Here is a 14671-nt window from a genome sequence, read left to right on the forward strand (position 1 = left end):
AATTTTAGCCTGCTTGGTTTTAATAGTGTATAAACATCCTGTCTACCTGTCTCCTAGTTGTTTATTGGAAATTGAGTGACAGGTGCGTGTCAATTTTATCCGATGTGCAGCCACCTGGGACTGTAATTTACCTGTAACTGATTAGTTGATTGCATAATTGAATTAACGGTACATGTGAGGCCCAATTGCATAAACGAATTAATTGAAGTGTCTCAGACAATTTTCATACATTTATTACTTCATATATTAAGGGAAAGTTTGAAATGTCTATCGATCATTTTCCCACCGATCCTTCACTGGTAACAAAAGCACTTATGGTGCTGAAACTACGAATCAGTCGTAGTTTGTAATTGTTAATTTGCCGATTGAATCTTTTTAACGCAGAAGTCAACAGCCCATTTAAATCAATAAACAGAATGTTTGTCATCAGTCGAAAGTTTTGGCTGTTCGCCAAAGCGAAGAAAAAGTCAGAGAAATAAGATGTTGGAACGTCCACGTGTTGTCGGAATGGAACTTGTTCACTCCTTCAGATATTTCATAAAAGACAGAGTATGTGATGAAATAACATGAATTCTGATATTTACCTTAAAAAAAACTACATGTACGTACATGAACGAGTTTTTTATTAAAAAATTTTGATCAGATTCTGAGCAAGACTGACATAATCATCTGCTGAAGTATGATAAAATGACCGGCACTGGCTGTCAAAATTTCCAGACCCTTGGTTATGTGCATTAATAATTTTATTCAAGAAAAAAAACCAAAATTAGAATGTTGCACATCAAGTCAGGTGAGCGATTCAGGCTCTTTAAACCACTAGTTATAACTAGAACTAATCTATAACCTTCAATTTTTTGTGGAGTCACAAAGTAAGGAGAAACAATGGTGCTGTAATGATTACGAGTTATATAAACATGTTTTCTTCAGTCAAGCATCTGTAATAAACTTTATGCATGTAATAAATATGACTTTATGCTCTTAAATACACACATTTCAATTTTGTGTTTCAGAATTAGACCGTATAATGGAAGATGAGAGTTTTTACATTGATCTGAGTACAAACAAACCTCAAATACAGACAAGGCCTAACCTAACTGCTAAGGTGATTTACCCCTGAGTTAGAATTAGTAGCCTGCCTGTCAGCCCTAGACCGGCTATTTTTAGGCAAGGCTGACTAATTATAGCAAATATCTATATAACCATATAGTAAATATATTGAAAAATTGTATTCAGGACTGGCTAGAATTTGAGTGAGTTTCCTACCCTGTTTACCCAATATCAATAAGGATGAGGGTACATAAGACTCTGTAGCGCAAGAGAAATGAAATTATCTCTGATTAGTAAACTTAAAATGTTTCAATTTTTTATTTTAAAACCAATGTTTTCATCTTTGTTTTTAACAAAATCTGAAAATAAAAGAAATAAACTAAGTTGTATGCATGTTCAATCTGTTTATGTTGAAAAATAAAAACCAATTACACTTTAGTGTATTATAATGCCCTATTCTTCAGACATATATTATATAAGCTGATGTGGCGAGACTTAGTCAGGGATAGATATAATATAGAATATTTTCTCTCTTCTCTGTAGTGTGGATCTGTTGTGTTTTTTAATTGGTATCTTAGATGATCAGGTTATCAAAAACACAATATTTTATAGGTGATATGTCTTACATGACCGTATTATAATGTCAATATTACATGTTTTTTTTTTCACTGGAGAAATAAGGTATATCATAAATGACTGCACATAGTTAAGCATTGAAGCTTTAGATTGAGGATGAATTAAGATATAAAGTTTACTTTCAACAGCCTGATGTAAATGTTAGAAAAAAATTGTTAGGTATTTGTTAAGTCACATATTTTATTCCTGTAAAGTATGTTTGCTTTGTACCTTTACTTCTATGCCCGAAAAAGTTTTAAGCAACAAATCATTTTGGTCTCCCGTTCCGAAAAATAGTGTTTTTAACCAGTTTCAAGAGTAAGTTCTGCTGAAAACAGAATCCACAAGAGACGAGACAAATATAAAATCATGATTTACTGTTGCCTCCTCGACTAGATGTTAGTACTGCACTACTATATCTTAAAGATCACTGGATTTTCTTGTGTTTAGCTACAGACAGACAGACAGATCCCTGGCTGTGTTTAATGTTTTCTGGGTACAATAGGTAAATCACAATTAGCACATACATTTACAAATCATTGTTGATAAACTTAAAATTATTTTTAGCAGAAATCAACAATGCCTGTAATATTTTCAAAGTTTTAAAATATATAAATGAGAAAAATATCAAATCACATTTTTTCATTAGAAATTAATGTGAGAAAGTTAGACATAAATGCATCTATATAGGTGTTAACGCTTCTGCTTTCGTCCGCAGAGCCTCCTGATATTTCATCATACATTCTGTAATCTCCCACTGTTCTATCTCCCGGTTGGAGCTTAAAACTTACTGCTTGTGGAATTTTCAGTATTCATCAGATATGATGATGGGGAGAAAAAGGGAAGCCATGAAGCTCAGAAATGACACACTTCAATTTAGGATCAAAATAACAGGTTTTTTTTTTGGTCCAAAAACTAATGTTGTAATGTATGAAAATAAACTGTCACAAATTCTAGTTAAGTTTTATGATAAAAAGAGTTGACTCTAATATGTCGTGAAAATGATGCTTCATCAAATTTCCCCTTTTTGTTAAATTTTAAGAAGGGGTCTTCTTCTTTCCGAGCATTCACATCTATGCAAATGGTACCTCCGTTCAAATGCATTAAAGCTTGTCATTTCAAAAACCATTTTTATTAAACTGTCAAGTGGATATTCTTACCTCAACACCTCAAATGATTTGTGGCCAGGCCATGCTTATGAATTGTCGCACCCCCTCCAAATCCACCACACGGGACGCACCTACCTTTGTTTTTAAGATCAACAGAAATTTGGAAGGACATGGAATGAATACAAAGGTAAAACAGGATGCAGCTGACTGAAATAAAGATAACTTCATTAAATACAAAACACAAAATATATAGGCTAAAACTTGCATGAAAATATTCGAAAAGACGACAAAAGCTGTTGACAACAATTAGCACAACAGAACCACTTGGTACCAATGTTAGATCAGACAAAGACTTAAACTACAAGTAGGCTATTGAGCTTAGGTTTGACACTGTTGAAAATTTACATGTACATCCATGCACTTCATGAACCATGCGTACCGTCAAAGTAATTCATCTGGTAACTACAGGTGTTTACAATTTTTTGGCGTATGTTCAGGAATGTGAAACTGAATACGAACAAGATATTGGAAATTTTACAATATATACAAGAAACTCGAACAATAGGATTTTATAAGCATGAAAATGCATAAGATTTAACATTTATTTTGCTTATAAACTTTGCAAAATTGAATTAACGTAGGGACATTTATGATAAGTGTGCATTGTACATATTTTTTTTTCTGGATAGAGAAGGCAGTCTTAAATAAACATTGTTAGATATATTTTATATCCAGAGCCTTGATCTTTTGACCAGGCAAACAAAGAAAATGACTTGATTTTCCGACATTCAAAATATGGATCTGGAGAGAGTTACCAGCTTTATTTGTGCTTAATATTGATTGTTGGATCGCATTAGGGAATAAAAAGCGATGTAACAATTATTACAAACAAAATTATGGTTATACAGCGGGTTACTTGTTTCTATAAACTAAGAGAGCAGTCGTTAGATTTGTTTATTTTAAATATAATCATAGCCCTCCCACACTATAAAATCAAGTGGAAGATCCCTAATGCTTATACAAGCTTATTTAAAGCTTCTCGTTTTTGTACTACAGCAAAAATAAATCATAAAGTAGAAAACTAAGTAGATTTCTACAGATACCATAACCAGCAATGAATTCAAGTGATGAGACAGTGACACGGTTCAAAGTTAGTACATTCACGAACAATGTACATGCATGCATGTTCAAAGCAGTGACTACCGGTATATATTATATCAAAATTGACATCTGATCGAAGAATAGATTATTTCAGACTTTATTTTATATAAAAAAAATACCATTCTTTGGCATTAAAACTGTTTAATTAATAGTGGCCAGGTGTTTAATCATGTGATTAGTAGCTAGGTCACATGATACATGTACAGACAAAGTTGGACTTAGTCATTTTTGAAGCAATTTTAAATGTGATTTTTTACGAATTGGACATAGAGATCCAGCACTAACCAAAAAACCTTTTTCCTGTAGATTGAATGAATAAATACACACTTTCAATTTCAATTGGTTTTTTTTGGTTAATGCCGGATCACACTATGAAATAAGTTGAAAAAGAGTGAAAAAATGTATTTTCTTTCCTGAATGGCCTTCCACAGGGTTTTGTTGCCTTCATTTCTCAATATTTACTTTTTAAATTATAAACTTACAGCATAAAATTAAAAATTTACAATATGAATTACATTATTATTGAGTTTTTGTTCAAATTAATGATAATTTTTCCCACAATTATTTTAGTAGGCAAGATAAGGCCATATGGGCCCTCATCCTTTAATAAACAAAGTAAAAGCATTATTTATGTGTTTATTTGATTCCACCATTAACTTAGACTAATAATTGTAGAAATTGTGGTACAATCTAATGTTTAACCATACCAAAATGATGCTCATTTATTTAAAGTTTTTTTGTTTCTACCTATGACACTGTTTTGATACTTATGAAGCAAAATTCTGCTGCTTACTCAACATTTTATTGTTTTAGTATTTCTCCTCGCCAGGACATTTTGTACCGAACACACCTGATTTCCACACAGTACTGAAGAAGAAAGAATCATCTCAGGGCTGTAAGTGTTTTTCATGATTTTTTTATGAATGTAAGCCAGAAATATATAAGTAACACCATTTCACTTAGTATGGTTTAGATAATACATGTATATAGTCTCAATAAGTTACACTATCCAACTTGATCCTTTTAAAGTTGAAATTGCTAGCATTTTATTTGATCTGTATACTGTTGTCAAAATAAAGTAAAAGTTAAGAATCTTTTTGATTTGGATCTTAAAATAAAAAATAACCTTGTGTTACCTCATAGCATTGTCTTAACAAACAATATTTAGGCAATAAAGACCATAAATAAAAAAAATCATATATTATGTTACTAAGCCAGACAATAAATTACAGTATTTTGATAATTTAAAAAACAAAAGTTAAATCCTACATGCATATAATAACAACACTGTTTTTTCTTCATTATATACTGTGATACATGTAAATTGATTAATTGCATCAACTTGTTAAGATATTTTGTAACTTTTTTTTTATTAATTTACTTGTACAAATTAAATCTATGCCTTGCTGATGAAAAGTTTAGCTCTTTCTGTTTCATGTGTTTGTTCACCTCTGTAGATAATTAATCTGTTTGTATTCTTGATTACATTTTGAATGTTCTTTGGAATAATGGAATTGACACAAGTATGTGTACATGAAACACACTTTATAACTATACATTTAACTGTCATGTATTAGGTAATCTAATCAATAATCTCTACAACATGTAGCTTAGCTACCTTATCTTTTATTCCAAATTCATCACAACCAATCTGTAAATTTTCGCTGCTATCAATATTTATTGAGAGAGGTCTTTCTATTCCATGACTCCCATTTATACAATAGATGAAGTTTCCTTCCATAGATATAACATGTACAGCATTGCTGTTTCTGTCAGCCACAAATATTAAACCTGTTAATGATGTCATTACATCAAAATGTGTAAATTTCTTGTCATTGACTGATGTATGACCCTGATAAATCCATTTTAGATTACCCCATTCCCCAAGGACTATAAGTCTCCCCTGCTATACATAACTGTTACTATCCTCCACATATATATCTCCATTGATGTTTGTTGTTATTGCCTCTGGTAGAGAGATTCTCTGGTTGGATGGGTCTAACTCTATTACTCCTACTTGTTTCTTGTTATGATCATATATAAGTATTCCTCTCCTGCTGTTGTCTGTCATTTGGAACATGTTTCCATCATCTATAAACCCTATTAGAATTCTTCCTGTTGTGGCATGAATACCCCTTCTCTGGTATGTTTTGATGGAGAGATATGTTTCTACCTTTGTGCTAGAAGGATAGTTGACAACTGATTTTACATATGAGGAGCCATCAGTAGTTAATAGTATTGTGTTGTCCATTATTGTTATATCTATGATGTTACCACCCACATCATTAACTGAGTTAGAACTAATACATTTAGTCTCTTTTAGACTGAAGATTTGAATGACACTATTGTTATATTGACACATTATGTGTTTTCCATTATTCATTGACTTGACTTTGTAGATGTTTGATAAATCTGATGTGAATGATCCTCTGACAGTAAATGTAGGAATACTCAGGATAGATCCAAAGTTAACTGTCCCCCTTTTTTTATTACATAAAATTTCTGAAAATAGAAGATTTTGTTTAATAGAGAGTGTGTTTCATTGTGAAAACATTCAACCATTGTACTTGGTGGAAACATTCAACCATTGTACTTGGTGGATACATTCAACCATTGTACTTGGTGAAAACATTCAACCATTGTACTTGGTGGATACATTCAACCATTGTACTTGGTGAAAACATTCAACCATTGTACTTGGTGAAAACATTCAACCATTGTACTTGGTGAAAACATTCAACCATTGTACTTGGTGAAAACATTCAACCATTGTACTTGGTGGAAACATTCAACCATTGTACTTGGTGAAAACCATCAGAGGGTCACATAAATATTGAATCAAGCTTATCTTTTCTTTTTTGAAGACTTTCCTTGTGATTTCTGACTTCATCTCTGATAATCTTTTCTCACTGTGTATCCATATTTGATCCAGCTCTCTGACCAATCTCACTGACTTTTTCCTTTCAGCTTCTTTCATCTCATCCTCCTTGTGTAGAATCTTTTTCTTTATATCATTATAGTTTGTAAGTTCCTCTGATTTTGTCATATCTAGCTGAGTTTCAATTTCTTCATTCTCTGATGTATATTCGCTTAACATTTTTTCACTTCTGTAAAATGCGTTGAGTTTTCCAGTGTAAACATCATCTATCTTAGTAAGTTTGTGGCTTTGATGACCACTGGTCAAACATGTAGCACATGTGTACATCCTGGTGGTCAGTACATGGTAAAGCCTTTAGGTCAAAGGTATTCATGGCTTCTCGTATGGAAGATGGTCCAATCTCTTTCATTTTGACAACTTTGTGCATTTGATTATTCTTTATCTTAGAATGGATTCTTTCTTTACAGCCATTACATAAGAGTACATCACAAGTGATACACTTCCATCCAGGCTTTTGCTCTGTATCACAGAATTAACAAATCTTCAGGTTTTGTGCCATCATTGTTATCTGTAATGTAAATAAGATTGCTGGTGTAATTTGACAAACATGCCAAGTTTTTGTAATAAAATCAAACTTTAGTTTTACTTATTTTCTTATTCTCCAATTCGATTTTCTGTTTTATCATACTTGTGCTATAAAGCTGAGTCATTTTTATGCACAGTTTTACAAATTATTAAGGCCAGTTTTAATCATGACTTAATAGAGACTGTCTTTATGCAAAATAGTGCTGGTTATATCGTATGACAATATGTATGATGATATTATTGTATTGCTTCGAAATATTATATGTATTGTATGGCAAAAACTCTAATGATACTCAGCTCTAACTTTTAATTTTCATTTCATAAGGTCCTTTGATGAACTCGATCTCACTGTGTTTTTAGGTTTTTTAGGGTTTTTTTAATAGCTCACCTGGAGAAAAGGACATATATCTCAAATACCATTAGGTTTAGCAAAATTCTTACATGTATAAAATGTTCAGCATGATGGGATGTATTTGTGGTTAAATTTTCATGTTGATTTGTTAAGCCATGTTGGAGTTATGGCCCTTTTAAAATTTTTGTTTGCAATTTTTTATTTTTTTTCTTTAAAACTACTTGACCAATTAAGAACAAACTTGGTATGAATGTTTCTTAGAGTATTTTACATAGAACTGGTGTGAGAATATTTTATCTGTCGAAACACATCGCCAATGTTACTAAAAATACAATGTAGGGGTCAGTCAGAAGTTTTTAAATAAAGACTCCAAAATCATTAGGTTTAGCAAAATTCTTACATTCTTACATGTTCAGTATGATGGGATGTATTTGTGGTCAAATTTTCGTGTTATTCTGCTTAGCCATGTTGGAGTTATTGTCCTTTTTGACGTTTTTTGGTTATGAAATGATTCTTATTATAAAGGCTTACACAAGTCTCCAGGAATGAAAGTTGTCAGACGACTACTTGTAAGAGTTATTGCCCTTGAAAGGTGGAAAATTATTATTTTTTTTTTTTTGACAGTTTTCAGTCAATATCCTGAAAACTATGTTAGATGGAAAGAAACTTTCAATTGCTGAAATGATCCTTATGATATGACCTACAGTGGTTTGCATGAACCAAACTTGTTTGACAACTCCTTGTGAGAGTTTTTGCCCTTGAAAGCCAGAAATGTATGTTTTTAGCAGTTTTCAGTTTTTGCCCAATTTCTTGAAAACTATGACAGATACAAGATCTCTAATTGATGAAATGATCATTCCTTGAGTCAAAATTGTCAGGCTGCTCCTTGTTAAAGTTATTGCCCTTGAAAGACAAAAAAAATATCTAGGTGAGTGATTCAGGCACCTGGGAGCCTCTTGTTATACTGTGTAGAATTTAATTACTGTGAAAGTTCTTTAATTTGTGGATACCAATTTTCATGGATTAGGGAAGAAACACAAGTTTGTGGATTCTTGAATTTGTGGTTTTGAGGTTTTCAGTATACATATCAATGGAAATTTCCTTTTTTGTTGGGAAACAAAATTGCTGATTCAAGTCTACCCACAAAAACCATGAAAATTGGTACCCAACAAACAATAGTAATTTTTCAGTATTGGACTCTTTCAATACAGCTGTCTTCTATACTCCAGAAACTATAAGTTGAAAGGCGTATTGTATCTGTCCATCCTGTTTCTTTTTGTGTTATATTGTTGCCGCTCAGGCATTAAACCCCAACAATCAATCAGTCAGTCTTTTTGCGTTATCCGAGAAATGCTTGCACCAATTACATTCAAACTGGAAAAAAGTGTTTCTCTGAAAAATTCAATTTTTTGTTTTTATGCCCCCGTGACAAACTGCCAGGGTGTATATTAGCTTACCTCTGTCTGTCCGTCAGTCTGTCCAGATTACACAAGATCATGGCTTGTCCAGCTATCTCCTAGTACAGTTTTTGAACTACGTCTAAAAAAAAATTTAGGATATTTCTACACATGATGAATTAATTTTCGTGAAATATTACGTAAATTGGTGAAAGTTAGACTTAGTTATTTTCATCATAAATAGGGCTATATTGCTTGTATGGCTATCTCCTCCTGAAGTTTTTGAACTACTTCTAAAATATATTTTGCAGGATGTTTCTACACATAATGATGGTGTGCGTAGGATTTTAAATTTTCATGAAATATTATGGAACTGAGTGATAGTTGGACTTTGGAATATTATGGAACTGGGTGATAGTTGGACTTTGGAATATTATGGAACTGGGTGATAGTTGGACTTTGGAATATTATGGAACTGGGTGATAGTTGGACTTATTAATTGACTATGTAATTTTTGTCAGAAATTTATCTCAAGCAACAAAGTTAGGGATTTGTAATATGGGGTATTAACATTTTTTATGTGTCCGTCATACCGTACATCAGTCCTCTTTTTCTCATTGCAACTAGTCTGACACTACTGTCTCCATAGATGGTCTCCTTCCTTTCATACAAAAACCTCTTGGACTTCATCACATTAGAACCAAACTTTATTCTATACCTCTCACTCTACTACACTCCCTTTGCAAAACAAGTCTTGACCCCACCTCACCATTATACAGACATGTTGCCATCATTTTGGATATTGGTTTCCACAGACTCTTTAAACCAGTTTGTGTGGAAAGTCAAGATGAAGAAAAACGATCATTTCTTCCACTACAGTTTGACAACAAAGGTATAGATGCAATTAATTTGGCTAACATTCTCTATCATAAAAACGTTACCAACAAAATTCCCCCATATTTCAAAGACAAATCCATACCAATTATTCCATATTTGTATACTTCACCCATTGCATCCAAAGTTTTCAATTATAAAAGGCTATTGCAGAACCTCGAGATTGAGGTCTTCAAGGCGAAACCACCTGACTGTTCTTGCAAAACTCTCCGTTCAAATATGGTCCTTCTGATCACGTCGTTACGGGAGATTTAACCATCATTGAAAAAGAATCCCTGCATAATATCCTTTCTAAAGGTCCCAAGTACCGTGAACCACGCTTCAAAAATTGGAATTATAACTTTAAAGTTCTTATGGATGCCGCCAAGGTCTATGCAAGAAAATGGATAAAACGAGAACAAGAAGACATTGATTCTCTGTCAGAGTGGTTAAAGGCCATGAGGTCTTTAATTTTGAAACAAATGAAAGTTTTAAGTAGGTCAATGAGTGCCAATGCTACATCAGTTTTAAAGACCCTGATGTAGCAAAAACATTGTCTACTATACATGAAAAGTATGTTGTCGTACCTGCAGACAAAGCCCAAAACAACATTGTTTATGTCTGCAAAACGTTTTACATCCAATGTTTATTATCAGAGGTAGACGTAGAAAATAATAGCAGTGATAAGACCTATACTGCTACCACACTCTCCAATGTAGAAATTGTGGAAAGCCATAAATCTGTGCTATCCTCTTTTGGTCTCTCTACCAAGGATGATGAATGTGATTTACTGTCTATGTACTAGATTCCTAAACTCACAAGAATCCATACAAATAATGCAAATGTACCACCAAACCTCTTTCAAAACTTTTAACTTCTATACTCACAACTGTCAAAGAGGGTCTGCTGTCCTACCACAACATATTTGTCCAGTGTGGTTGACGTGTTTTTCAACAAATGGTTGGCATTCCAATGGGAACAAATTGTGCTCCTTTACTTGCTGACCTATTTCTTCACTCTTATGAGGCTGACTATATAGCTGATCTGATTCGAAAGAAAGAAAATCGTTTGGCTAGATCCTTTGATCTCAGTTTCCGCTATATAGATGATGTATTATCTTGAAACAATCCTAATTTCGGGGATTTGATACATCACATCTACCCCAAAGAACTTGAGATAAAGGATACTACAGACACTGTGAAGTCAGCCTCATATCTTGACCTACACTTACAAATCGATGGTAAAGGAAAACTATTGACCAAACTTTACAACAAACATGATGATTTTTCATTCAGAATTGTCAACTTTCCTTTCATCTGTGGTAACATCCCTTCAGCACCTGTGTATGGAGTGTTCATATCACAACTCATATGTTATGCCAGAGCTTGCTGAAACTACGCAGACTTTTTGTATCGCACTAGAACTCTAACAAATAGGCTTCTGGAACAGGGTTATGTTGCTACAAGATTGAAGTCATCACTACAGAAGTTTTATGGTCGTCATCATGAACTTGTGGATTGTTATGGTGTATCTATCTGCACCATGAAAACTGATTTATTCAACGGGTCATAGTTTTCCTTTCCTCGTTTGTCTACTCCAGACTTGACTTTTTATGAGCAACTCGGCAGGTGTTTTAGAAAAGCAGAGGACGGTTACCCTACCGGTGCACCTGGTCCATGCTCCCAATTTTTAGTGGAGTCCGAGTTGCTCATTTGCTTTTGTTACTATGTATGATTTTAGTTACTTTATATTCTTTGTTGTGTATGTCTGTTTTCCATATCTGGTCTTTGTATCTCTGCCTGTGTTTTTCAGTCGGATATTAGATATCTCTTACACAGTTTTTGAGTAACCAAGGGTCAAAGGGCCACACCTAAAAAATCAACTTTTTGAGATTTTTGGTCTGATGTTTAATTGAATTAAAAATTTAGTGCAATATTTGTTGTGTCCATAATAAATTGTAAGTCCTTATGCTTAAGTGTGGTGAAAACTGATATTGTGTCCCACTAGCCCCAACAGTTCAGATTTCAACCATTGCAGTTATATAATGCTGCTCAGCAAAGCTTTTTTATTACCATGGGGAAAATCTGAGCTCCCAATGGATCATTTGGATTCAAATTTTGTGTGTGGCTTTATAGAGTTGGGTCATATGTTGTCATATTTTGGGTACTTTCTGATATCAATTTCCTGTTGGGGTATACTAAGCTAGATTTAAGTAGTTTTGTAGAGTGAACTAGGTCTTCGTAATTTCAAGGAGTAAGCTAGGTCTAAAAAGTTTTATTTTTTTCATTTACAGCTGAAACCACTGACATAAAAACTGAGGAAGATGTGTTTGATGAAAGTTCTCCATCTGTGTACAGTGTTCAGGGTTCTTTTGAGAAGTGTACCTTTAGGTGTGAAAATGATGTACATGTAATAAGAAAGAATGAAAATGGAGATAGAATAAATGAAGTCTGTCAAGGACAAGGAACGAAGGTTAAAACTCCTTTCATTAGTGCACCTGAAGGTGACTTTAATGTGGAGACAAATACTGCTTATTATGTAGACACTGGGAAACTAGAGTCAAGCAAGGACCCTTTTGAACTTACTAAAGATAAAATTTTAGTTGAAGTATCTGATAGATTATCCAGTGAATCTAGTGAGAAAGGAGATTCACCTAAACTGACTTACTGGGAGAAAAAATTACTTCAGAGACAAAAGTGTAGGAACATTTTTATCAACAATGAAGTTGAGAATTCACAGCAGTCAACTAGAAATAATAATAACTGTACTAAAAGAAAAGGTTTGTTAAATGAAAGTGCTTTCTTTACTAGGGATGATCAGATAAATGGTGATAACTCCAGCTTTGGTATTGTATGTCTGAATACAGACCTACTACAATTTTGTACAAATGATAGTGTAGACTGTAGTGATGAGAAATGTCATGATATCAATCAGATGACGGAATCGAAATGGGGAAAGTATGCTGACTTTGAAGATGAAGATGATGATGACATTTTAACCTTTGATCAATCCTTTACTTTAAAATCTGAAACTATTTATAATAATAAATTGTCACTTAGGCCTCCAACAGAACATCATGAAACTTTAAGTGCTGATTATTCAGATAAATACCATGATGGTGTCTTAGACAGACCAACTGGTAAGGACTATTCAGACAGTTGCTTTAAACAGTTTGATGTACAGAGTAATAAAAAATGGTGCTTTGATTCAGTACAAAACACAGATTATATTAATAAAAGTAACAGAAAAAGTTTACATTCCTTGAACAATGCACAAAGTTCTAGAATAAAGTTTACTACTGACACATTGCAAACAAAACAGTACATGGGATCCCTAACTTCTGACCAGGACAGTTACCCCTGTGATTCTAGTGACAATTCTCCTGATTTTGGAGTAGATATTACTCCTGCATTAGATGAGAGTACCAATGTTGAATGTGACAAGAAGTTGAAATATCCAACCCAAAGTGAGAAGCATACAATAGACAACAGTGGCAGTGATATGAGTGGAAGAAATAATACAGGACTTGGTAGAAAATTCAGATGTCCCCTTCCTCAGTTATCTACATCTACATTTAAAGGATCAAAGGTACCAGTATTGTCATAAATTTACATACACTTTTCTGTTGACTTTTACACTTGTCTTTATTTCAATGATATTTGTTTATATACATGTAGAAAACATGGACTCCGAGTTGAATGGTGATGATGAAAATGTTGTATTGCCATGATTTAACTTCTTTTTATGTTCTTTTACAGCAAATGTATTGCAGGGTAATGCCCCCTCATACCTGGTGGGATGCACTGGATAAGGGGATCCCTGCTCAAATTTTTTCCCGAGGTTCTGAAAAAACACTTTGAAGGCATTTCCAACATTTTACAGTGCCTTAGATACTCTTTTGAACTTACAGCATTCATCAATATATGTTCTTTGTCAGCAATTTTTTGTCAAACATTGTAGCAAAGCTTGATACTTTTACATACTTGGTTAATAGGGCATGGTTTGCATTTGAGTGATTCTGGCTCTTTGAGAGTCTCTTGTTTATTTTTTATCTGAATAAAATTGTTTTTCGAAGAATTCTCATGAAAATCTCTGCCTGTGTTTTAAATCAGATTTCAGAAATGGCTAACAGTTTTTTATTTAGGGGGGGTGTGAAAGGGCTATGCTAAAAAAATCTACTTTTTAGCTCACCTGAATCAAGTCCATGTGAGCTATTGCCATCACTTGGAGTCTGTTGTCTGTCAATTTTTCGAAAGTCTCCTCTCACACTACTTGACCAATTGGAACCAAACTTGGTTAGAATATTCCTTGGGATATCCTGCATAGAATTGGTGTGGGTATTTTTGATCTGTCGAAAAACATGGCCACCATTACTAAAAATAGAACATAGAGGTCAGACAGTAATTTTTTGCATATGTCTTCAAAATTGTTAGGTTTAGTCAAATTTTGACATGACTAAAAGTGTTCAGCATGATGAGATCTGTCTGTGGTGAAATATTGGTTTTAATCCATTAAATCATATTGGAGTTGTTGCTCCTTTTTGACATTTCTCTGCTATTTTTTAATGTTATTTCTTTCAAAAATCTTCTCCTCTGACACTACTCGACCAATTGGACCCAAACTTGGTTTGAACGTTTCATGGGGTATCGTGCTT

General features: G+C 33.4%; 1 protein-coding gene and 1 pseudogene across 5 annotated transcripts in view; one reads left to right on the forward strand and one right to left on the reverse strand.

The window, feature by feature from the left end:
* Positions 1 to 14671, forward strand: part of LOC148618614 (uncharacterized) — a 78927-nt gene that overhangs the window by 23951 nt on the left and 40305 nt on the right. For all 5 annotated transcript variants that reach the window (XR_015921396.1, XR_015921397.1, XM_088577688.1 and 2 more), the window contains exons 8-10: positions 1011 to 1102; positions 4746 to 4827; positions 12311 to 13605. Coding sequence is in view for 3 of the 5 variants with exons in the window: in XM_088577688.1 (XP_088433814.1) it covers positions 1011 to 1102; positions 4746 to 4827; positions 12311 to 13605 (1469 nt within the window). In the remaining 2 variants the exon portion in view is untranslated. The remainder of the gene's footprint in view (positions 1 to 1010; positions 1103 to 4745; positions 4828 to 12310; positions 13606 to 14671) is intronic.
* LOC148618615 (uncharacterized) lies at positions 5363 to 7369 on the reverse strand (annotated as a pseudogene).

The sequence above is a fragment of the Perna viridis genome, chromosome 4 (assembly GCF_037379345.1).
Source record: "Perna viridis isolate PV_CMFRI_1.1 ecotype Kerala chromosome 4, ASM3737934v1, whole genome shotgun sequence".
NCBI lineage: Eukaryota > Metazoa > Mollusca > Bivalvia > Mytilida > Mytilidae > Perna > Perna viridis.